Source organism: Cyrtonyx montezumae, unplaced genomic scaffold, assembly GCF_038088225.1.
Source record: "Cyrtonyx montezumae isolate F1298 unplaced genomic scaffold, pur_monq_1.0 scaffold_10, whole genome shotgun sequence".
NCBI classification, from domain to species: domain Eukaryota; kingdom Metazoa; phylum Chordata; class Aves; order Galliformes; family Odontophoridae; genus Cyrtonyx; species Cyrtonyx montezumae.
Window position 1 is genome coordinate 23032462 of NW_027071826.1, and position 24223 is coordinate 23056684.

The following is a 24223-nucleotide window of genomic DNA, read 5'->3' on the forward strand; positions in this document are numbered from 1 at the left end:
GGCGCCCCCTTGCGGTGGTTGGGCGCGCGGCGATGGAGCTGGCGGCGGCGCGGCGCGCGGTGTTGGCCGCCGTGCGGGGCACGTGCGCCGCCGACCTGCCCCGCCTGCTGCACTGGATGCGCCACAGCAGTAAGCGGCGGGAGGCGGCGCGGGGGGCTCGGCCCGGCATGGTGGGGCAGGGGCGGCCGAAGGCCGAAGCCCTGCTGCGCTGCAGCTGGAGATGTGGGGAGGCCTGGCGCGGCAGAGCTGCACGTGCCGTGTGCTGCCCGCTGCCCCGGCCTCCAGCGTGGAGAGAGGCGGCAGGGCCTGCTGGGCTGGGAATGGCACGGCCTGGGGCTGCGGTGTTCGCCTTGTTGCACCCCATCGCCTTCCCAGCCCGGCACGTTGTCTGGCGGGAAACGTGCTGCCGCGTGCTGCTGAGCATGCACGAGTCAGCCTGCACGTGGACAGGAGAGATCTATGGAGAAACATAGAACCCATAAAATCTGGGCCCTTGCTACTGCTTGTAGTGGCTGCCAGTTTCTGAATCTACTGGTCAGGTTGCTTTAGCAAAATTACCTGGTTTTTTGATGCAATTTTAAGGTTTTATAGACTCCCCACTAAAATGTACATGTGCCTTTATGGTAGAGGAGAGGGGATTAGAACACTTTGTGCAGACCTATAAGAATTTGTCACGATTATCCAAAGAAGATGTGTTTCAACAATTTGTTAGGCTATTACCCTGTACCTGTCTATAATAGCTGTGTCCTCCTGGTTCGTCTTTTTTTTTCTTTTTCCTGTGTGAGCTCAGCCTCAAGCAAAGAGCTCTCTCTCTATTAGTGGTTTACGTTCCTTCATCACTGAGCAGTAAGTAAGCGGAGGCATTTATCCAATTTCTGTTCCCTTTCTGCAGTTTTGCCAGAATCACAGATGTTTGGGGTGATGTCCCCAGCAAAACACTTTGATGATTCCTCTCTCCATACGGTTTCTGGTTCTCCGAACAGCTTCTGTGTCTGCATACTGACAGTTACCTTCACTGTGGTCATTGTAACATGTAGGTGAAGCAGTGATAATTAGTGCTGATTGGCCAGAGGATTGTGAGGAGCTGAAACCAAGGTTTCTGCTGTTGCACACTGTACACAACTCAGGAATTTGGGGTTCCTGTGTGCCGAGAGAAAACTGTTGTGAGAGAAGTTGAAAAGGTACTGTATTTTTCTACCACACAGCAATATGGGTGAAGGAAAGAAACCCGTAAAGGAAAAAGTGTGGGGATGTAGGGATAGCATTCTGAATGAAAAACAGTAAAAGTAAGCAAGGATAGGATAAAAGGGAATGCAGATGGTATCCTCACAGACATGTGTTTTCCCCCCATCTCCCAACCTGCCAACCTGTTCTGTTTCTGTCAAGGTGTTGTGCTTACAGTTTTACGTCCAGCTGAGGAAGAGCAGGTGCACTTCCAGTGTTAGCTGTGGTCAGGCTTTCTTCTCTCCCAAACAGCATGCATGCAGCCTTACAAAAAGCCATATGTAAGTGGTTGCCCATTAGCTGTGTTTACTTATTTAAGTGAACTGATATTTTCTGATTTGCATGCTATATGTGTGAACTGATAAAAAAAACAACAACACTTTTCTCTGAAAGAGACAAATTAGTGAAACAAATAATATAAAGACACTTATGTAGGTGTAGCTAAGAGAACATTACTCAGTTCTCAGTCTAATGATTTCTGATTAATCTGTCTCAATAATTACAAGAGAGAGGGTATGTGTAAGATGCTATTCATTTTCTTTGTCCCAACAGAGAACAAAATATCTAGTCACGCTTTTTTTAGTCTTGCAAATTTTAGAAGTTCCAGATCTTTACATAGGATGGAAGAACACATGAGAGTTTTAAGGCAGCTGCTTAGCAACGCTGCTTCACTGTTTCGCAGTTGGCCAGCCCTTCCCACACACTGCAGTGGGACATACGTCATTTCATGGTGACTTGCCTTCCAGCTTTTCTTTTGAGTTAGTCTTAGATCACAGAGAAAATGAAACAATAGCAGTTGGAAAGTACTACAGGAACCTTTGGTGTCTTAACTGATTTTTTTTTTATCATATGATGATTAATGCTTTAATATCCTCCTGCAATAAGCACATTCCTGAAGTTCTGGCTAGGAAAGCTTGGGTGAAGCCCAACAGCTAATTCAAACCACTTGGGGGAACCCCCTTGAAGGTCCCACTCAGTTGGTCCCAGCATTTGATGTATAGCTTCTATATAAATGTGTGCGTGCACGTATTCCCAATTGTTCTTTACTGCCCAAACTCATAAAAATTTTCAGGAGCATGGGAGGTTGCATTTGGTAAGAGTGGGTGCTGGAGGAGATAAGCAATGAAAGCAGAGATTGGTCAGGCTTCTGTATCTCAACAGAGATGCAAGAATGAAAGCAAGTAGCCCCGGGAATACTAATTTCAAGATTGAAGCCACCAAATCTCTTTACTTAGTGGCAATTGCTGAGTCTCCTTGCTGTACTTGTAGCTTTGGTGCAGGTTACAGATGCCTATCTCTTGATCAATGTCAGTGGAACACATAAGGTAAAAAAAGACCCTTTGTGGTTTTCAGTGTGCTGTCATGGGACCTGAAATAAATGAAAAACAAAATTCAGCAGGGCTGTAAAAGGCTAATAGTAGCTTTTTTTTTTCAGTTATGTAACGGTGAAGTAAAGCAATCTTAAAAGCTTTTTCCATTTTATACATTTCATTAGAAACTTTTCTATTTGAAGCTGAGATTTCAAAGTGATTTTCAAGGCTGAATTGCCAGCTTTTTTAAATGGTATTGTATTGTTTGAAACTATAATTGAATAATAAATCATCACATTTCCTCTCAGTTTAGGACAAGTGACATATAATTATGATTATTTTCTTCTTTTGGACTCACTTGTACTGGGGGTAAACCAGTTTTGTAAGTGATTGAGGTAGAATTTAGTCCTGTAACTTGGAAGTTGAGGTCCATCAGTGCCACAAGCTCAGACTTTTAGAAAGTGATGAAGGAAAGGTACCTGACAAAATGAACTTAACCAGACATGGTGGCTGTGTTTCTGTATTGTAGCAATCTGCATGCAGAGAACAAAACTTCTTGTCATACTCTCAGTAACAGACCACATTTGTCCAGCTTTTATATTACATAATTCATGACCAAAGCGTTACTGTGTTCCTAGGCATTTTAGGTAAAATTAGCAGATGGTGATTTTTACAAAACAAGGACATAGTATAAAATAAGGAAAAAGCCTCTCTTGTAGGGGAATGGTGTCTAATGTTTTCTTGTTGTCAGTGAAAGTGGAATGAGTTTTTAAAAGGAAAAAAGCATGAGTTTCTGTGATGTAATCAAGTATTAGCATAGTTTTCTGTGCGTGTGAAAAAGCAGCTTAGAGCAAGGTTTCATATCCAAGTGGATAGAAGTGATTTATCCAAGTAGAATATCCTTGCAAAAGGCATCAACATAGTTGATGTTGGAAAGCCACGTTAACAGGAATGTATTTCTCACGGTGATGCTATATCAAACATCTTTTTCATTACTCTCTTGTTTGGTAAGCCTGTGGTGTGATGAATCACCAGTTTTAGGAACTGGCATTAATTTTCTTTGTTATTCTCAGTTGAGACAAATGGTACTGCTGCGGGAGAGAAATCTCAAGAATACCAACAACTAGTACTTCTAAGTTGTTAGTCACTGAAACTTAATGAAGGTGGGGAAAACTTGTGACTGGAAAATGGGCACGTGAAGTGACTAGTTTAAAATTTAACTTTACAGTTTCATACAGTTTATGAATGAGAGGAACTAATAAAATATGCTCCAATTATATTTCTACTGGAAAAAAGCTGGGCACTTTTTACCAAAATAGCTAGGTATGTTTAAGGATACAGAAAGCATTTAGAGTTCCCGAGGAAACAGTCTCATATATTGAGGTCAGAGGTTAGCATTGTTAGCCAGAAAGGAGCTAGTAATTTTCTAGAGATGTGGGACTTCCTCTTTGACCTGTTTGTCCAGTATCATTAAAACACACTGCTCTGCTAAATTAGCTTTGTATCAAGTAACATGGATGCTAGTATTTGCTTTTTACATCTCCGAGACTGAATATATATCTAGAAAACCACAAAGTTGTCTGTTACAGTTGGTTTTGCTAAATCTTCGTACTTCCACATGAAGTTATCTTCTGATATCATTTGGAAGTCATATATTGCTTGTCCTCTGACATGCAGTATGCAGTACCTGGGTGTGAAGGGTTTGGTGTGGCAGTCCTTTCTGTACTGTGTGAGGTTTTGTGATGTTTTCTTAGCATGTGTTGTATTTGCTGTAGAAAGACTGAGCAGCACCAGGGTGTTAATTAGAGTTTTTGCAGTGTGTTGATTAAATGTTAGAAATATGTGTTGACTAGATCCAGTGAAACCGGTTTTTGAAGTAAAATACAAACACTATTGCACTCAGACTTCCTCCATAAACAAATGATTGTGATTCATCTTGCAGCACTTCATGAACTGTACACTTCTTTCCTGGTTAGCTGTCTGCTCTACGAACACCAGGTTTGCACACTCGGCATTTCATATTTACAACAGTCACTAAAATGATAGCAAAAATAGTTTTCTGTTCTATTTTCTTCTTTGAAGGTCCTCGTAAGCTGATGCTGAGATTCTCAAGAGTGGACAATTTGTTAAACACCAGGGTGGAGTTGATAAAACTGTACCAAACTGAGGCAGAAACACGTATTTTCATATTTGGCACCTGCGTTCTGTAGTTGATGGCAATCTATGAATATTTACATACTGCAGAAGCAAATGAGGCATTGTGGGAGCTGCTGCTGTTCTTGCTTTGACAGGAATGGTGTGACTCGGAGGCTGCATTTAGTCATGGGCTAAGCATGCAAGTGCAGAGCCTCACGCAGCTCCTGCTGTTTTGTTGTCCTGGGAGGAACGTGTTCTAACCTCCTTTGCAGTGCTGACGGTTGGAAAGGAGTGTGTGCTTCCAGTGGCCATTTACATTTCAGTATTAACATCAGTGGTTTCCATTGCCCACATAGTTTTCGGTATTAACGTTTCATGTTCTTCATTTGAGCTGCTTAGTTTTAAGATTTTTTGGTAGGAGACAGTTCATACAGAGCATCCACAAGAACTTCTGTACGTTGTCATGTTTCCTAGGAGGAACTCCGAGGGCCCCATCCAAGAAGTTCAGTGTTGTGACAAGTGTGTAGAGATGGCAGTCCCAGCAGGAAGGACAGTCAGGAATTGAGGAAGGGAGGCATGCTGACTGTCTTCCACTGACAATACCATCTTGCTGGGGCACAGATGGCATGTGTCACACAGCCCATTGGACTGTTCCCACCACCCTTGGCCAGGAAAGGTCTCTCAGGGTGTGAAGGAGCAGGCCTTAGCTCATCAGTCCCCCAAGGAAGGGAGCTAAGTTGTGCTCTTGCCATGTGGTGCGGCTGGCACGGTGGTCTACGAACTCTTCCTGCATTTCATTAAACTCTGTATATGAATTTGATACTCTTAACAGCTGGATGAGGTCTCTTGCATAGTAATAGTATTGTTATAAAGCATCTGCCAGATGTAGGGGCTTATTGCCCACAGTCACCAGTCTGTACAGCTGCTAATATCAGCTTTCTGCTCTCTTTCTGTCCATGTCCCTGTTTTTCCTCTTGCTTCTTCAGTTCTTCCTCTTGTTTTCCACCTCTGCAGACTCTGCTCTCTAAAGGTCTGTCCTAGTGTCCATGGTCCCGTTGCCGCATTATTTCTTAAGACTTCTCCCAGCCTAATATGAAATTTAAGCAACAGTTAGTTTGTCCAGCTTCCTATAATATCTGACTTCTGTGCATCCATAGAAGCCTTCTCTGTGCTGATCAGAAAAGTCACTGCTTCTTGAATGATCTTAGAAAATCTGGAAATGTTGAGCGAACTCTGGGACTCACTGAGATGCTGCTCGTTAGAGGTTTCATGTTCAAATGTTGACAGGCTAGGGCTGCTGCTTTGCACCTGTTGTATTGTTCGTGCTGCTTCATTTGCAGCTGCCTCCTCTGTCCCACCCAGTTCCTTATTGCAAAGTTTGCATCTTTTGTGGAGCTGGGTTTCTGGAGGATGTATCTGTGAGCTGCTTCAAATGGCAGATTGTCTTCTAGTTGTGTAACAGCTGATGGGTGTACCGTGAACATCAGGGCTTTGATGCAAAGAAATCTTTTGGTCTAAATAGAGCAAGAAGCAAACTAGAAGGAAGGGGGGAACAGGACATGTGTTGAGGAAACAAGATGGGGTGGTTGTATTTTTCAGGGTTAGATTTGTGGTTGCTTTTTGTTTTGTGTTTTTTATTTCTTTTATGTATATATGGTTTTGACCTGATGCGTGTCCTTGTTTAGAACCACCAGTTCAGAGTCTTCAGAGCAGTGAAACATCCAGGCAAAAGATATTTCACGTAGTCTTCTTTGAGGAAAATGTAGCAGAAAAAGAACAGAGCACAGGTGTACAGCAGATCTCAGGCTGGATGTCAGATAGGGGGCTGACATGAAACTAAGGTATGTAAGCAGGACATTGTCTGTGAGGCGTGAAGTCTGATGCAAATAAACATTTACCTAGAGAGATGGGTTTAGTTCTGAATGCTGTGGGTCATGTGACAGTCCAGAAGTTCCAAGGGGAAGTGATGAGAATGATTAGACTCTACAAAAAGTGAAAGAAAGGGCTGAAGAAGTGGATCTTGTTTCTTCTAGAAAAGTGAAGGCTGAGGGGATGTGATGGGTCTTCAAAGAAATAAAAAGTTTCTATATTCAAGTAAGAAACAAATCTCTCTACTTCCATCATAAGTGAAATGGAGAGTACTAGGTTTAAGTTGTGGCAGAGATATTTAGATTAATTAAAGAGAAGTACTTATTTCCAATAGTAAGTATAGTGCACCACTGGAATGGGTTGATAAGGAAGACTGTAGATTGATAACGGAGACTGTAGATTGTCCTGAACCCCAGAAAATTTTATTTACATATTTATGTAGGTAATAGTTGGGGAAAGGTATTGGCAATCAGAATTGACTCTGCCTTGGAAGAAACATTGGAGAATTCCTTCCAGGTCCTTTCTCTAAATGCCTAAAATTAAAAAAAAATGTTAAAAGAATGTAGGGACATCTTGGAAACACAGCAAGATTTATGGTGTGGCTCTGCAAAAAATTACTGTTTTGCATCTTTTCCTGTTTTCTTTCTCATTTGAAATATTTTGATTGTTTCAATCACATAGAATCTAAGTTGAACTGTTGAACTGTGCATCCCTTGTAACCACTTTATTAGAAAGATTGGAATGTATAAAGAGAAACTTTTGATTCGTTTTTTCTTTTTTTTTTAAATATACATAAAAAACAAAACTATGTGCGTTTAGGCAACTGTGAGTTTTGTAATTTCTCCAATAGTTCAAAAACATCTTTGATGTTTTTATATCTTAGGCTGAAACAGTATCACTTTAGTGGCAGTCCAGACCATCATGTGTGAGTTATAAGTTTATAAATATGAAAATAATTTGAGATTTCAAAAAAGCGATATGTTTATTTTAAGTGTTATTACAATCTAAATCTGTCATTGGCTGGGAAAACTAAGAAAGGCTGAAAAATGCATTTCAAGTAAAAACCTTATCCATCTGGTATTGTTTATGTCTTGCAACTATATTGTATTGGTCATCACTTAGTCCACATGATCTACGCATGATTGTTCAGAGTTTTTTGTTGGTTTTGATTTATAGGTGACTTTGATGAGTTTGTGGTGACCAACAATGATGTCGTACTGAAAAATATCGCTGAAGATTTGCGGAGTCATTTACCCATTGAGGCGATGTTGAATTCGGAGCATCTAGCTATCCAGAAAGTAAGCTCATCATTATGGTCTCCTTTTGCTGAACCGTGCATTTATTTGGAGCTGTGCAGTTTTACTAGTTGCTTACAGCACAGAATGAGCGTTGGATTGAGACGTGGGAAATCGCAGTTTGGTTCTCAGGTCTGTTTCTGCATAACTGTGTGACCCTAAGAAATTTGCTTTGTACTTCTTAAAACTTTCATCATAAATTATTTGGCGCAGCTTTCATCCTTTGTGGTATGCTACCTGTCACAGTGATTCTTTAATGCTGGCTCCGTGAGAGACTCCAATGGCCCCCTGAAAGAAAATGAAAATACAGGGCCAGTGTTTTGCTTTTGCCATAATGTGGGCAGCCTAGGAGCAATTTCAGCTCTTTTCAGATTGCGATGGCTCAGAAAGAGGTAGGCTGTGAGCCCTGTGGGAAAGGAGAACACCTCTTCTACTTGAGTTGTTAGAATAGCTGGAAGATGAACACATTTCCTGAAAATGCTGTGTGGCTTTTAAATGGAAAAAGTAGATCGACTGCTCTAGGAAGGGGAGGAAAAAGGAGTAGGGGGATAAAAAATATACCCCTTGAAATGATGAGTAGACAACATCCCAACCACAGTTCTTTTGACTGGAAGTTACAGCGGTATAAATCAGGTGCTTTTAGACTGAGGTATAAGGCATGAAGATGAAACTATTTGGACGGTTGAAGTGAAGATGCAAAATTGCCTTTCTTAGTATACATTCTCCTCTCATGGAAGAGAAGCTTGTGTTAACTAGTTCCTCCTCTATAGCCAAGTAATTCTAAGAAGACAAAGTTGAGAGCAGCTCTCCTACTCAGCTGTCAAAACCTGCAGTTTTCATTTCTTTGTCAGCTTCCACCTACTGGTTATGTCAGTGAAATTTGATGATCCAGTTTTCATGCAAGATTTCTGTGGTTTAATTTTGATGTTACTTCTGAATAGGGAAACACTTGGCCTCAGGGATTTTGGTGAAGGCAGAGCAATGATATTAAGAGAGATGGTTATACTTTTCTTACATTTTCTTCCTTTTCTCAGATACATCAACATCCACTACCCATGGTTCATGTTGATGCATTCCTTTATGATGATGATTTTGTTGATACAATGTGTGAGGAGGGGAGAATGAGTAGGAACTACTGCACAGAGTGTGGCTCATACAAGACTGCATCTTTAGGTAAGTGAAAGACGAGAAGTGAATTCTGTTCAACTATTTGTGCAGTGATTCAGCTGGACAACACAGCATACATCTGATGGAGGACTTTGTGCAGACTGATGCAGTGCACAGGCCAGTATTATGTTCCATAACCAGTAGAAGGAGTCTATTACATATGTGAGTCCAAGTAATTTCCTGTGAATGAGTGACGCTAGTTGCCCACAAAAAATGGATAAGGTCATGTACCACTGAAAAGGTGTATACAGAAAGAATACTGTAGCAGCCCATGCAGTAGCCTCAGTCTTCTCTTGCAGGCTGAAAAGCAGTAGAGAGAACCATCTGTCTTAAAGCTTGTGTGGTGTGGTACAGATCAGTGTTGTAACCAGTACAGCACAGGCATTGAAGAAAGAATAGCTTATATGGAGAACATTCTGTTCCTTACAACCTTGGAGCTGAATTTTTAGCTATTAATATGTCTGCCCATAAAAAGGTTTGCATGAATTGTGTTGAACTTTAGGTACCATGTTTCCTTTTCTACTTCAATGATTCCAAGTTATTGTATTTTGTTTTGTTTAATATGTGTCACTGTGCAGAAGAAGGTAATTCAGTTTCATGAAGGATTTCAAAATTCTCCATGTAAGGGAAAAAATCCCTGGACTCAGGGCAGTCTGCTGACAGGCTGGATCAGATCTGCAGTCCCTGTTTTTTCTACATCCCCCACACTAGTTGAGGAAGGAAAGCAAATGGGTTTTCAGTTGGTTACTAACACATTAGTTAGTACTGCCCTCCCACCCAACACGTTTGTTTAGTACTGCCCACCCAACACCTTTGTTCTGTTCTTATTTCCCAGAGTTTATTTCGCATTCCTTTTCCCTCATGGAACTGAAGTTTCTTTATCAACATGTACTGCCTGACCTGACAGGAAAGGTAGTGGTTGACGTTGGCTCCAGGCTTGGTGCAGTGCTATTTGCGGTAACTTCCAGCACAGGAGTTTGTATTTTATTACTGTAACAAACATATTCCTTTTCTCTGACTTCCTACTCTCATTGCTCAGTCTTGGACAGGTCATTCTGAATGGCACCTCTGATCTGGCTGAATAGAGTAAGGTGCTCCTTAGTGGTGATTTTAGTTTTTGCTCTTTCTTCACAAAAGAGAATACAAGTGATCTTGTTTATGGAGGGGAGAAGTCTGTTGTCCAACACAGCAGCATATTGCTGTCACACATGCTGCTCTTTTGCTAATTCCTGCTCTGTCTTTCCTCCGTAAGTGAGTTTGTCCCATATGTCTTGACCATGTCTATATATAGATCAGATATGTTAAATTCCTTTATGAAACTGACAAACTGTTGAATTACACAAAGGAAGGCTTTGATATGAATTTGTCTCCAAAAACATATTGTCCTGCTCTGTGTTTTAAAATGCACATAAAATACTTCATCGAGAAACTTGAGTGCAATTTTGATTGCTTTTGGCATGGCTGGTGCAACATATGGCCAACAGCAACGCAAAACACACATTACAACTTTCTTACGAAAGTCAATGACTGTTTAGGGCTCAGTCTTGGAAACGCATGAGCATGTAATTTTACTCATCTGAATAATCTAATTTTGGGACTACTCAAATGAGAAAAGTTACTCCCTTTTGTAAATATTTGCAGCATCAGATCCTTAAATGGTAACACTTTTGCTAGCTGTTGAATTTCTTTTGAAGTGTTTAAGTGCTGTAGTAGAAGATAGTCTCAAGATAAATATTTTTCAAGAAGAGTCCTACTTTTTGTCATGTTTGGAAATGGTAGTTACCTTCATAGGTTGCTGTCACTGAGTTGAATGAGTTCAGAAAATGTTAATAATTAGATCGCAATATGTTATTATCTTGAACTTTCTATATCTTCAGCATTGTTTGCTTGTGTTTCCCATTGTTTGCAAACCGTTCTATGGAGGCAATGGGAAATAGAAGTTAAAGCTGCATTTGGACCCTATATGCTCAGGGGGTTTTTAGGTTGTTTTTTTTTTTTTCACATCTCCTACAGATTTCTAAAATCTCAGTCCAAAATGGAACCACTGAAGTATTTTGGGCTTATCTTTTAGAGATAATTTCTCATTTTTGTCCTGTGTATCTCTGTGAAGCACCTGAAAATGGGAACGATACACTACTTAGAGGTGCTGATAAAGACTGTCCCAAAATAACCCATTATATTATGGGTAAGATTATCCTCTGTTTTCACTCACATTAACTGTCCCTGTTGTTTTTTCTTCTCTTGCTGTATTTTCTTCTTCTATTCTCGCAAAAAACAAATATGTACAGCCTTCTCCTTTCTTGCTATTTTTATAATTTGGTTTCTAGTGCTTTTTTCCTCCCTAGGCCTTTTTCCATCTACTTAGCAATTGAAGTAAAGTTGAAGCTTTCCTATTCGTTTTATTATTTTGGCTGGTTGTTTTGGATATCTTATAAAAATTTTGTGAGACAAAAGTAAAAACTGCCAAAACGGGCCTAGCTTTGAAAAGTGTATCACATCCACTGTAAGGCATATCTCAGCTTCTTTTTTTTTATTAAATACTTTCTTAATATTTACTTTTGTTTTATTTTTTTCTATTTCAACTGAAATATTTGAAGTTGTTTTACAGACATCACGGTTACTAAATTTCCTTTTCCTGATGTAGGGTTATCTTTATAGCTCAGCATCCCAACTGTATGGAGTAGAAATGAATGCAGACTTTTGCCAGTTGCAAGAAATGACAATTACAAAATACCAGTTCATTGACAGAATAAAGGTAACTAAATATATGGCTCGGTGTGTATATTCTTAACCACTACGTAGTAGATATCCTGTTTCCGAGAGTGGCTGGTAAATCAGCATTCTGAAAAGTTGTTTCTGCCTTTGCTTGCTTTAGTGCTAAACAAAGGGCTTGTATTGGAAAAAAATCTCAGTGCAGAACGAAAGAAGAAAATTACCAAAATATGACAACACGCTGTATGTCTTAGCCTTTTCCTGAATGGATTTACCTGCTGGCTCATGTGAAACAGATACATCTTAGCTGCTTCTCCCAGTGAAATCAACGACAGCATTCCCACTAACTTCCTTGAAACAGTGAATCCGTTTCTGTCTTGAATAAGAAAACCAAATGTCTGTGCATTTCATTAACACTAGCAGAAGGATTTGTGAATTTGCATCTAAGAACACCTAAAGGACTTTTGGCTATTGGAATTTGTTTTCTTGGCATGTCAGTGCATGTGTACTTTCCACAAACAAGATGAGTTTCAAACGCTGTGATATCGTTATGCGAATTGTTTCTCAACTCCTATTATGGAAATAACTACTACTATTATTTCAGTGAGAAAAATGTTTGGGTGTTTTTCCCTTTCTGAGGAATACCGGTTGTTTTGTTCCAGAAAAAAACTGCTAAGTAGTATATGCTGTGTGAAATACTGGCTTTAATCCTGTGTTATATGCATATGCTCTTGAGTGGAGTCTCAAAAACCACTGTAAGTAATTTCTTGGAAATTAAGGTAACAGATTTTGAACCTTAATGAAGAATAAACATACGTAAATATAGCACCAGGTAAGCAGTGTCATTGGGTTGCCAAGTTCAGTACCAATTGCTGAGAGTTTATCCGTAACCTTCAATTTTTGCATGTACTTTGTCTCATTTGTGATGAGACTGAAGTCACAGTTAAGAACGTTATCAAGTTACTTTAGTAGAGCTGGAGATGTGTATACCTGCTATTCACCTCCAGTGTTCTGTATTATAAGACTTTGTTTTTCCTTCACACCTTGTAATTCTGCTGACATATTCATTTCAGAGCAGAAAGATAAGAAGATATTATGTTTTCAAAGCAGTGCCTGAGGACTTTAGTATTTGAATTTCATTAGATGCTAATTTAGTCATGTGACTTTTGTTATCACCCTGCTTTGAATATCTCATTCTTAGATTTTTATTTTGCCTCTCAAGAGACATACTAGCTTAAAAATAGTCGGAATCCAGCTGCTGATAATAATTTATGACACAGATTTTGAAGAGACCTTTCTTAAATAACAATTGTTTTTCAGGATACACTGAATTTTTAGTGGAATATGTTCCCAGAGGACAGAGGGGTGGAATACTGGACAAGATTTGATTTGTTAAAGTACATAGAATGTTGCTCAGTGTCTTGATGCTGGAAGGAAAATAAAAAGGTTCAACAGATTTAAAATCAGTTGCTGTACTCTGTTGTGCCAGCATATAGCCAAGTGGAACCTGGTGCAGCTGACACAGAACCCAGTGTTTCAGCTGGAGCAGCATCTGTGCCTGGCTTGTTGTGCAGCCACATATGCTCATGTGGTCCTGCATTCCCCAGTAGGAACAAGGGTGGATTTAACAAGAATGGGCTGCAAAGGTCAGTTTAATCAGCACAGTTTCCTGATCTGTAAAAGCAGTCTAATTTTAATTTAAGGTCTAAGCATTATTGAAGTAAATAAGGCATCAGCCAACATATGTTTAACATTTCCTGATTTATTTTTCTGAGTCAAGGCTAAAAATACTAGGGCTGCCATTAGCAGGACATGAAGAAAATTCAGTAGTAATACGATGTCTTGCACTGCTTGTGTGTGATCTTTTCTTCCTTCAAGTTGTCATTTTAGAATTCCCTTCGGAAATAGTTAATCAGTCACTTGGGTTTGAATTAAGGGCTGCTCTTCAGGTATTTTGGACAGAAATGTGCTGACTTCATTACTTTCCCCCTTGAAAATAAAAGTAAAAATGTCTCCTTTGCCTTGAAATTTTGACCTGAATCCCGTGTACAGCATAGGTGCACTAAAAATAATGGAGGAATCCAAGTGCTGATACATGAGATCCAGCAGATCTAGCTGAGGCACGTTTTGTCCCTTGCTGTTTGTCCTGCCCCAACTGCTGTTGCCCACATACTAAGGCAGCAGTTAAGGCTGTATCCATAATACCTCTGCCACCTCAGATCACAGCCTGTTATTTTATCTATAGTTAGCAATGGCTTTATGCAGTGGGCATAGGTTTGCAACCAAGACCTGCCCTCTTTAGGACTGCTGATGGTGACAGTGACAGGAATGGTCTGTCTTGCTTGTTTCTCTGCTCTCTGGGCGTTTGAGCTTTTTAATCAGATCCTTTGCAGATGTATTTTATACTATACTGTTTTAAGATAAATGATCACAAATGTTAATTGTCTTAAAATATTCAAAATATTGTGAACTAGTGGATAAGTAGTTCAGATATCCATGCATTGGAGGTGAAAGCTGTCATTTGACTGGTTGTTTAGCTGTCCATATTATTTCTCAGTGAATAGTGCCTTCAAACACTAAGCTTCCAATTCTGTATAAACTACAAGAACAGTACTTCCCTTCCACTCATTACAGGCAGCAGTAAACAACTTGGCATGGTACCGTGTTTAAGAAAATGAAGCTGTTGATGCCTAATATTTTCTGAACAGCAGCTTTGTTTCTGATGTTACTGATCTTGTAATGTTTGGCTACAATTTCAATTTCTATAATGTACTCTAATAGCATCAATTGGGATCATAAACTGAGACAGTTTGTCATCTCATTCCCCATTGGAACTCCTACAGGTTGCAGGGGTGGTAATACCTCTTTTCTCTGTCATGTTCTTTATGAGGATAGATATGTATCTTACCCTCTCAACAAGTACTGATCTATTGTTTATTGGGTAAAATGTCTTTCAACAGATAAATGTTTTATTTTCTGCACAAACATTCAGAATCAGGAATTCCCTTTTACATCTTTTGAATATTGGAAGGAATCCATGAAATGTGAAATGTTGAATCTGTAGTGTTAGTGTATTCTCTGCACCACCTAGTAATAGTTCACACAAGAAAGACCAGAAGTTGATCAGCTTTTCTGTACATTTTTAATATATGTGGAAGCACGTTCAGAAAATTTCGTAGAATTCAAGGAATGTTCATGTTTGCTTTCTTTCCCTTATTCCCTCAAAAGGTGTTCCAGTTTGTGTTTCTCAGATTTAGGATGTGATGCATTTTTCCATGTTGAAGAGGAAATCAAATACATCTTGTCAGAGTGTTAATGAGCATTCACATTCTCTTGTCACCATGATCTCACCTGTTTGAAAATGACATTATGTACTAATACCTTTTGTGATAAGTGAAGGTAAATGAAGTCAAACCAGCTCCTATGCAGACTGGAGAAGTAGTTGTTGGGGAAGTTAAAGCACTTGCTGTCTTCCAGTGCCAGAAAGTATTTTGCCTTTCCAGCACCCCCAATCCCTATATAGGTAATGAGAATTCAATTGTCAAACGTGTCTGTAGTGTTTGGATGGTTGGACTAGATGATCTTGTAGGTCCTTTCCAACCTAATGTGCCTATGAACCTATGTTTTTTCTAGCTACGATCCCTTAGTAGGGCACTGAGCTTGTGAGGGGCCTTCAAGTACTCTCGAAAACAAATTAGATACTTAACTACAGTGAAGTCAGTGAAGTGCCCCTTTTTGTGATGGGTTCAAAAAGGTCATAGCATGTATTGTAATACATTGTTGGTCTTCATGTTTATTTGAAGGAGGAATTTGTCTCAAATTAATATATGCTTTGTGAATGTTTTCTCCTTCAGGTGGTTCACGCAGACATCTGTACTCAGGCTTCACTTCTTCAGAAGGCTGATGTTGTTGTAATGAATAATGTCTTTGAATATTTTCTTGACAGACTGGAACAGGCCAGGTAAGCTATGTGTCCAAACAAGTAATCTATTTCTTTGGCACTGTATGTGTAACTTTGTGGAAGACCTTAAGGTTGTGCTTTTTAAAGTCACTTACATAAATTACATAAGGAAATTGTTTTAAACTGCCTTTACTTAATTGTTGTTAAACTCACTGAATACTGCTCCTTTGTTTACCCAGACCTTGCCCTGGATCCTTGCACTGTTAAGGGTCTGAAGTTACTTCATCAGCATAAAGCTTGATTCTCAGAGAGAAGACAGGTTGCTCTGACTTGTTGATGTCAGAGCACTGACACAAATACAAAACATGGATGTTAATATTTCTAGTGTATTTTCATAAGAATGTTAGTAGCAAATAAATGCATGATTAAGCTTCTTCTCAGGTTTCTGGATGCTTCCAGGTGAATGCTTGTTAATCATTATCCATTTAAAACATAAATAACTTCACCTGCCAAAAGTTACTGTGCCTTTAGCATGGGTAGTCAAAAGAAAAGGGTGCCTGTGTCTCCACAAGTAGTTTTAAGTTAATGCTTGTTTTACTCTTGGTACCAAACAGCAATCTCAGGTAGAGAATAGATGGGTAAATTAGTGGCTGTTTCAGATTGTCTGGAGATTTGTTTTCAGGCACGTGACTGAGAATTAATTTGATTCTTCAAGAATTCAGTTGTAGTGGCTTAATGTTGTGTTAGTACCATGAAGACAAATTACATTTGAAAAATAGTAAAAATTAAATTCTTTTGAATATGAATTGCTGTGATGTTAGGAGTGAACCACCTTGCAAAATCAGAAAAAAAAAGGAAATGCTGGGGGCTGTATTTATATACTTCTGTTGCTAATGCCTTATGAGACTTATGTCACAGCTGCAAAAAAGTATGTATAGAGCTGCTTAATAAAACTGTGTGCTTGGGAACTGGATTTTCTTCAAAAGTTCAAAAGGACCAAATGTTGATATTTAGTCTTAGTCCTAAATCCGACAGTAAAAAATGAAATGTGTATATGTATCAGAGTGAAAAAAAATTTCAAACACCAACAATTATAACAAGTTTCAAGTTTAGTCTACCCCCATCAACTAAACTGAGGTGTTAGATTTGGTGTATCTCAAAGGTGTTTCTGTCCCTGAGAATTGATGACCTATTTTCAAAAGTGTTTCAGAGCTTAGGAATTTATTGCTTATCATATAAAGAAATAATATATTTCTTTTCCTACAACCTGATGACCTGCTTTTAAATGTGTTTCAGAGCTTGGGAGTTTATTGCTTGTAATGTAAAGAAAAGAGGTTCCTTGCTAGTTACAGTTCCAAGCCTTAAAGAATCACTCTCAAAGCTCCAGGTAAGTTCTTTCAGCCAGTTTTAGCCAACACATTTTGTCACTTTCTGTGAAAGTAGCAGTTCTGCTCTTGGAGGTAAGTTGCTTGCCAGCGTTGCAATCAGAAGGGGTATGTAATTCGGAGTATAGATTAAAATGTGAAGGACTCTGGATTCTTTTTCCAGATTGACTACAAATAATATGTACTTTAACTGTTCCTACCCATAAAATGGAAAACCCAGTCGATATCGGTAGGCTCCATGAATCATTGCATCATCGTGTGAGTTATTACCAAGACTTAAGCTGTGAGGTTATGAAAAAAAACATTGTATAAGCTGTATAATGATGTAAATTCTGTGGTAATAAGTTTAGTCATGGAGTCGGGGCAGAACTGTGACAGTACCCACTCCCCTTCAGGCTATATCCAGGTATAGGTGTAGAAGTTAAGAAGTACAGATCTAGCTTCTAGTTAGGAGCAAAACTTTTAATTGTTTTCTCTATTTAACTTTACGCTTGCACATTGCCTTAAAAAATGACAAACTGTTTTGCTAAGACAGTAGGAAAAAGGAACATATTGAAGAAAGGACCATCCTTGATGTTATCCTACTTTCTTTCCTGCTGTCAGCATCAAAAGTGATTCATAATGTGCCATTATGAGCTATTAGAAGTACAGATGAGGAGAGATGTGGTATCCCAGCTAGCCAAGTGACTACCACCAGGTGCCTCAGATCAGTAACATAGCTTTAAATTGCAGTTGGAAACAAAAAGAATGACAGTGCAACTTTAAATGATGCTGAATATCCTGCGCTGCTGCTCTTCTGTTGTTCTCTGAGTACTAATCACTTCTGACAGACCAGCCTCTGCACTGCATCCATTCTGCCATAGGTCACTGGTACATTACAGCTGTTACGTAGATGATGCCTATACAAATTATATGGGCTAGCTTTAGTTGGGAAACAAAATGCGGATAATACACAAAGTTAGTTACAGAGTAGCTTGCTGGCACAATAGTATGCTTTAGAGAAGTTAAATCATTTGTTGCCATGTGCTGTTGGGTGAAATAGATCCTTGGCCCCAGGAGAAGCAGTGATGTCATTTGAGATTTTCTTGGAGTAGAGTAGTCACACAACAGCTGAGTCTTATTCTGTATTTTCTAGATGTAAAACAGAAAAAAGTATGTGTGTTTCTTCCATAGTGCAGTTAGCTGCTCCCTCACTGCTACTGTCAAAATGATGTCCTGAGATCAGGATGCTTGAGGCTCGTACAGATGCAGTTAGAGAAGCAGTTGTAACATACTTACAGAGGATCTAAACTACCAATTGAGATAATTTTAAAAATTTATCTTTATTATGCTCTTCTATTTAAGTTAAATGGCATTTCCAGAAATGGATTTATCCAGTGCTGCATAATTTGCTGTGACTAATCTCTCTTATTATGCCTTGCTTTCTTAACGTTGTGCTGGCCTTGAAACTCCTGTCGTGTTTCTCAGAATTGTGTTAATTTAATGATCTGTTTTCATTGTTTCAGATGGATATACAGCTCAGCCAGTGGGTAGAGGAGGTGCAGCTAAACTATGATGTGTATGTGGAAAAGGATGCTGACAGAGAAGCACTCGAACAAATACATTTATACAGGATTCTGTAGTACCTGGAAAAACTTACTAATATCCTTGTGATATCATATATTTTTAGTATAAAATGAATTCTGATTTACATGTATGAATAAATTGGGTAAAAGTTGTTACTGTAATTGAGTGTTAATTGTGGTTTGTAATGTAAGAGTCTTTCTTTTGGAACACGACTCCTTGTGAAGGCATTTTGTCTCAGCAAAATATATTGGCTTTTAACTGAAAGATACATTTCATGTTTAGGAGAATTCTAAGAAAGAGTGACTGTTGACTTATGGCAAAAGAAGTTTTGTTCCCAGCATTGTGCACTGCTAACATGTGCTGAATATAACCAAACCCAAGAATGGCAAACGAGTATTACTGGGATGATAGCAATACATTTAACATAGTTACTTAAAAGCTGCATCTATTAAGATGTTTCTGTTTTGTTTTGTCTTAAACCATTTTCTCATATTGTCTATACTTTCTCATGTGGAATTCTTAGGTTTTCTTTCCATGGTCTGCCAGATAACCTGAGCATTTTCTGGCATTAGTTAAGAGAAGTGACTCCATCCATTTAGTTAATCCTTAAGGTAAGGATGTTAATGCAAAACACTGGAAGGTACCTAGGAGGCAGTGAGAATTAATACCACAAGTCTGGGACTGAAGAACACTGTTCCATGCTCTGCACTTCTAGGGATTATAGGAAGTATAATAAGGGGTTAAGAAGCTGAAAATTCTGAACAGGTGTCAGGGCTTAGCAGAGGCTTGGTGGTGGCGTAAAACATTGGAAATTCGCAACAGAGCCTCCTCAGAGAAAAAAGATCCACATACGCCCACCACATTTATATTTAGATTTTACATTCTAAGGATGTGAAGCTTTTAGTCAGCTGAGGAATGTTTCAGTTTTTGCCAAACATTGGCAATCCAGTGCAAAAATATTAACTTTGGGAGTTTGGATTAAGTGCATTGTGAATTTTGAAACATCGTTCGTGTCTGAAAGTGTACTACACAACTTAGGTCTAACGCGGATGGGAAAGCTTTAAATTGGATTTCAGTTTTCCAATGATTTATTAGCCAGTGAACTTTATAATATATCTTATAGGCAAAAAAAGAACAGTGGTCATTAGGCACTCAGTAACAAAGAAGTGAAATGGTACTAGATAAGTAGTAGTAAGTTTTAAGAAGTTGTATTTTTAGTGGTCTGTTGGGAATGGAGAAGGGTGTTTAAACTTGAGTGATACTGAATCGCTGCCCCAAAACATGACTGAATCTGCTTTTTATGCATTTAAAACAAACAGGCTTTGCTTAAAATATTTATTTTATTAAAGTGTAGTAAGTCAGCTGTTGATTGCGTAATTGCCAAAGAGACTAATGCCCCTAGGAAGGGAACCTAGAAGAGGCTATACAGCAGGGTGGAGGTAATGCAAGGCTAATAGATCTAGCAAGGAGAGAATAAAAAACAAGAAAAGAAATTTATGTGCAGTTCAGAATGAGGAAATGAGACTGTGGTAGTCAGTACAATACAGTGGGAGCTGTGACTGAATTTGGAGTGTGTAAATAGTCTACTATAAAAGGAAAACTGGCTGGGTGTTTAAAAGCTACTGCATAGCCCCGCTGTCATGTGAGAGGAAAAGACCATATTGGAATGTTTGTTACTTGTTTCAGAGGTCCTTCAAGATCTGCTCCTTAATCAGTTGCCAGGACTTCTGGTTCATGATACCGAGTATAACCTGTGCCCTGCACCTTTGGTAGTGCAGGAATGATAGGTTTCATTGCAGTCATTTCCCCTCTTCGTGCTGAGTCTTCAAATACTTTTTGGGTGTTGATCTCAGATTAAAAACAAAAAAAAGCAATAGGCTGGAGCAGATCACTAGCATATTTAATGACATCTGTATCCTCTGACTCTGGAAATAGCATGCACGCATCTGGAGCTCATATGTAACAGAGGGTGCAACAGGGAAGAGCTCCCCATGTCTTTTTTAGACATCAGGAGAAAGTCAGAGGTGAGTTCAACTTGCTCAAATTTCTGTCTTCCAGTGCTGCCCTTAACAGGTCCTTGATTTAAACCCAGACATCCATTGTTTGCAGAGAAGTTTTGGTTAGCAATACATAGAAAGTTAAAAAAAAAAAAAAAAAGAAAGAAAGAAAAGACTCAGAGGGGATCTGATCCACGTCTATAAATATCTGAGGTGCGGGAGGCAAAGGGAGGAGGCCTTCTCTGCAGTGTGTGGTGATAGGATGAGGGGAAACGGCCACAAACTGCAGCATAGGAAGTTCTGCACAGATGTGCATGGGAACTTCTTCACAGTGCAGTGACGGAGCACTGGCACAGCTGCACAGAGAGGTGGTGGAGTCTCCTTCTCTGGACCCCTTGGATGCCTACCTGTGCAACCTGGGCTAGGGAGCTGCTTTGGCAGGGGGGTTGGACTCTGGTCTCTAGGTGTTCCCTTACAAGCCCTACAATTTTATGATTCTGTAATTTTTCAGTCCCTTTAGACATTTCTTCCTAACTTGGTTTCATAGGGCCTAAGCCCATAGAGCCATTCTTAACGGTGTTAGGCTAGACGAGGAAGACAAGTTCAAACAACTAGTGTGAGAGAGGTGTTAATTGAATTTGTTCCTTTTCCAACTTGTCTGGCTCCTGTTAGTCCTGTTACAGATTCTCCTACACAGGAGTAGCAAAAGTAAGATGTAAGGAGGTTTGCAAATGCCTTCGTGGTAAGTTGGAAAATCTGTCATCCTTTTGTATACTTGGTCAGCCTGCGATGTCAGCAAAAATTCACCTGAGAGTACGTGTATTGCTTCAGCTCTGGTTTTGCTTGTTTGGCCCTTGGAAGCTGCCAAGGGTACATCCAGTGTGCCGAGTCCTCATTCATGGTTCTGCTGCTGCTGTATTGAATGCTTCTTGGCAGGCAATTCAACCTTTCTCTGCCTTAGTTTTTAAGGTGAAAATTGGAGTAACAGGTCCAAAATCAAAGCAAGGTTGTGAATTAATTGAGTATCAACTTCTTTGAGTGTCATATAAAATGTGCTAAACAGCCAAGCTGTTCTTTGTAAACTGACCTGATTTAAGAGCAAAGCAAAACATCAAATATTTTTCTAAAATAACTTTCTGCCTCTTTTCTCTACAGGACAACATTGAAAAGGAAGCCTAGATTAACCAACTACAGTACTGAACAATACAAAAATAAGTCTTCCTTGTGCCCCCACTCTCCTTGCTGGAAAGTCTCCTTGACACTGGCATCAGGTGGAGAGGGAGAGAAACAAACCCCTGATAGCGTCCAGATTTTTGGTTGGCATGGGGCAGTTGGGTGACAGCTGCAAATGGCACTGTGGCTGTTGCAAGCTGCCAGCTCAGGAGCTCCTTGCTGCCCAGAACGGCTCTTAGGCTATATGGCCAGTGCACAAGGGACAGTGCTGTGTATGACCTGATGTGGGACCTAACCCCAGCTATGATACTGAAATGAGCAACTTATAAGTGATGGAATTTTACATTTGTAGGCCTGAACTGGGACAAAATAATCAGGGAGCTGTGCATCTGCAGTGCTTGTTGGAATCATCTGGAACTCCTGGCACACGGTGAAAGCCATTCCACTCTTCATAACTCTCCATGTTATACTCTGCATTCTGCAGGATGAGCTAGCTGAAGTTTAGATCCGTTGGGAATTACTTCAGTAAACCAAAGGTGTTTGGGATGCACGGTAATAGGGCAAAAGCTGTAAAGCTTTAACTTGCAGACAGAAAACATTGCAGATACATTCACTCAGGATCATGCCCTCAAATGCCTGCTGTGGGCAGCCTGGAGGTCAAAGGTGAGTCATTTTCCATGTGTGCTTCTTCCCAGTAAGTGCTATTGGAAGGGTCTAATGACACATGCTTGGGAAAACTTGACAGTGAGTCGAGCTTGAAAAAAAATATACCTCCTCAATTCCTTTTCGTCTGTGTTGTCTCCTTTTCTCTCTAGGTTTCTTTCATCTCCTGTCTCTTTTAAAACTGTGCTCTCCCTCTCTGTTCCCAGAGCCAGGACCAGGCAGTAGTGCAGCAGGAGGCAAGCAGGATCTCTGCAGGAGTGTGGCCTTTGCCTGCCTGCTGTCTATCACTGGAAGACAGTGACAGCAGACATAGCCAGCCACTTTAGCTGAGCAGCTTCTCAGGGTCAGTGCTCACTGGAATGATGATGGAAGCATTTATAAAGGGCTACTTCACGCCCTCCAGGAATTCCTGTCAGGACCTCCACAGAAAAGTGCAGAGCCATCTCCATCCCATCTTGCAGGCACTGCATCAAACCCCTGGCCTTTGCTTCCCTACCTCACTGTAACAGAGCTTGGCACGTACAATGCCACAGCTCCTTGCCAGCGTTTTAACAAATGGCCTCCCAGAATTCACCCTTGGGCTGTGACAAACCCTCTGCAATAGAGGGGTGTGTATTTGCAGAACTGGAGGAGAAAAATGCTATTTGACCAATAAACGCACGCTAATTACTCTCTTTTTTAAATATCTGTACTTCCACTAATGATCTGAGAACAGATTAACGCAGCACAGTGTTTTAGTGGAGGGAGAGATGGAACATGGTTGCTTAAGTATTTTGAATTCTGGCAACTCAGTGCAGCTTGCAGCATTAAAAAAAATAATAAATTGACATTTGTGTGACCCCAGGGATGAGTCTGTTCTGACAGGAGTGAAACAGCACTGTGTTGAAGGCTTGGAGCTCATCATCCCGGGAGTCCACTGTGCCTGGTAATGTAGGAGCCCCTTACCTTAGCATTTATTGGAGTCATTCCCCACGTGCTTCTTTCAGGAATGCTGACAAATAGATCTTAAAAACTCCGACCCAGAAGTTGCCTATTTGCTCTAAGTCTTCCCTAGAAAGCATTTGGGATCGCCCCCTCTCCCTGCTGCATGATATCCCAGCCCCTCCTGCAGCTGTGGTAGTCCTTTACCTGGAGACCCAGGGACTTCTGGATTCACTCATCTCAGATGGTCCGTCTACATTAAGGGGAAAATAAAGAAGAGGAAAGTGTTCTTCATTTGCCATAGCAGGATGCAGCAGAGTCCTCCTGGGCTCTGCCTCATCTGTCCTTTTCTGTGTGAGAAAGATTCTGAGGGCTCTGCCTCTCCACTACCGGCCCCAGGCCCCACTAAGGGGATGCTTGGGCAGAAGTAAAGGCTCTGCTTCTGTCCTCCAGCATTTCCACTGTGCTGTGTTCCCCAGCTTTGCTGGAGCATCGAAGGCAGCTAACCAACACTGTTAGCCTGGGCTAGGACTAGCAGGAAGAAGGAAAGTCAGCAGGAAACTTCATGCTGAAGTTTGAAGTGGGATATTCTACCAGAGTTGCTAGCAACTCCAACACAGCAGGCTCTGATGGTTTGCCACACTGTGTGAGCATGTGCATTGTGTATGTAGGTGTGTGTGTATATATATATATAGAGAGAGAGAGAGAGACATCCAAGTACAAAATGAGATTCTGCTTATCATCAAGAGTCTGCTATGTACATGGACAAAGGTAGAAGAAAGGAAGCATTTCCTTTCTTACAGAAAGGCATTAAATTAAGGGTAGTCACTGTGATCGTGTAAATGTAATTGCACACACGTGGTCTGCTGTGGTATTGGTGAGTGCACTTTTGTGGTCAATATCT

General features: G+C 40.2%; 1 protein-coding gene across 1 annotated transcript; it reads left to right on the forward strand.

The window, feature by feature from the left end:
- Nucleotides 1-12: 12 nt before the first annotated feature.
- On the forward strand, nucleotides 13-18762 carry LOC136059253 (uncharacterized). The gene is made up of 8 exons (XM_065753298.1): nucleotides 13-129; nucleotides 7716-7837; nucleotides 8869-9007; nucleotides 9837-9958; nucleotides 11646-11756; nucleotides 15568-15674; nucleotides 16911-17001; nucleotides 18505-18762. Exons 1-8 carry the CDS (start codon nucleotides 33-35, stop codon nucleotides 18619-18621), a joined length of 906 nt encoding a protein of 301 aa, XP_065609370.1. The 5' UTR covers nucleotides 13-32; the 3' UTR covers nucleotides 18622-18762.
- The last annotated feature ends 5461 nt before the right edge of the window (nucleotides 18763-24223 follow it).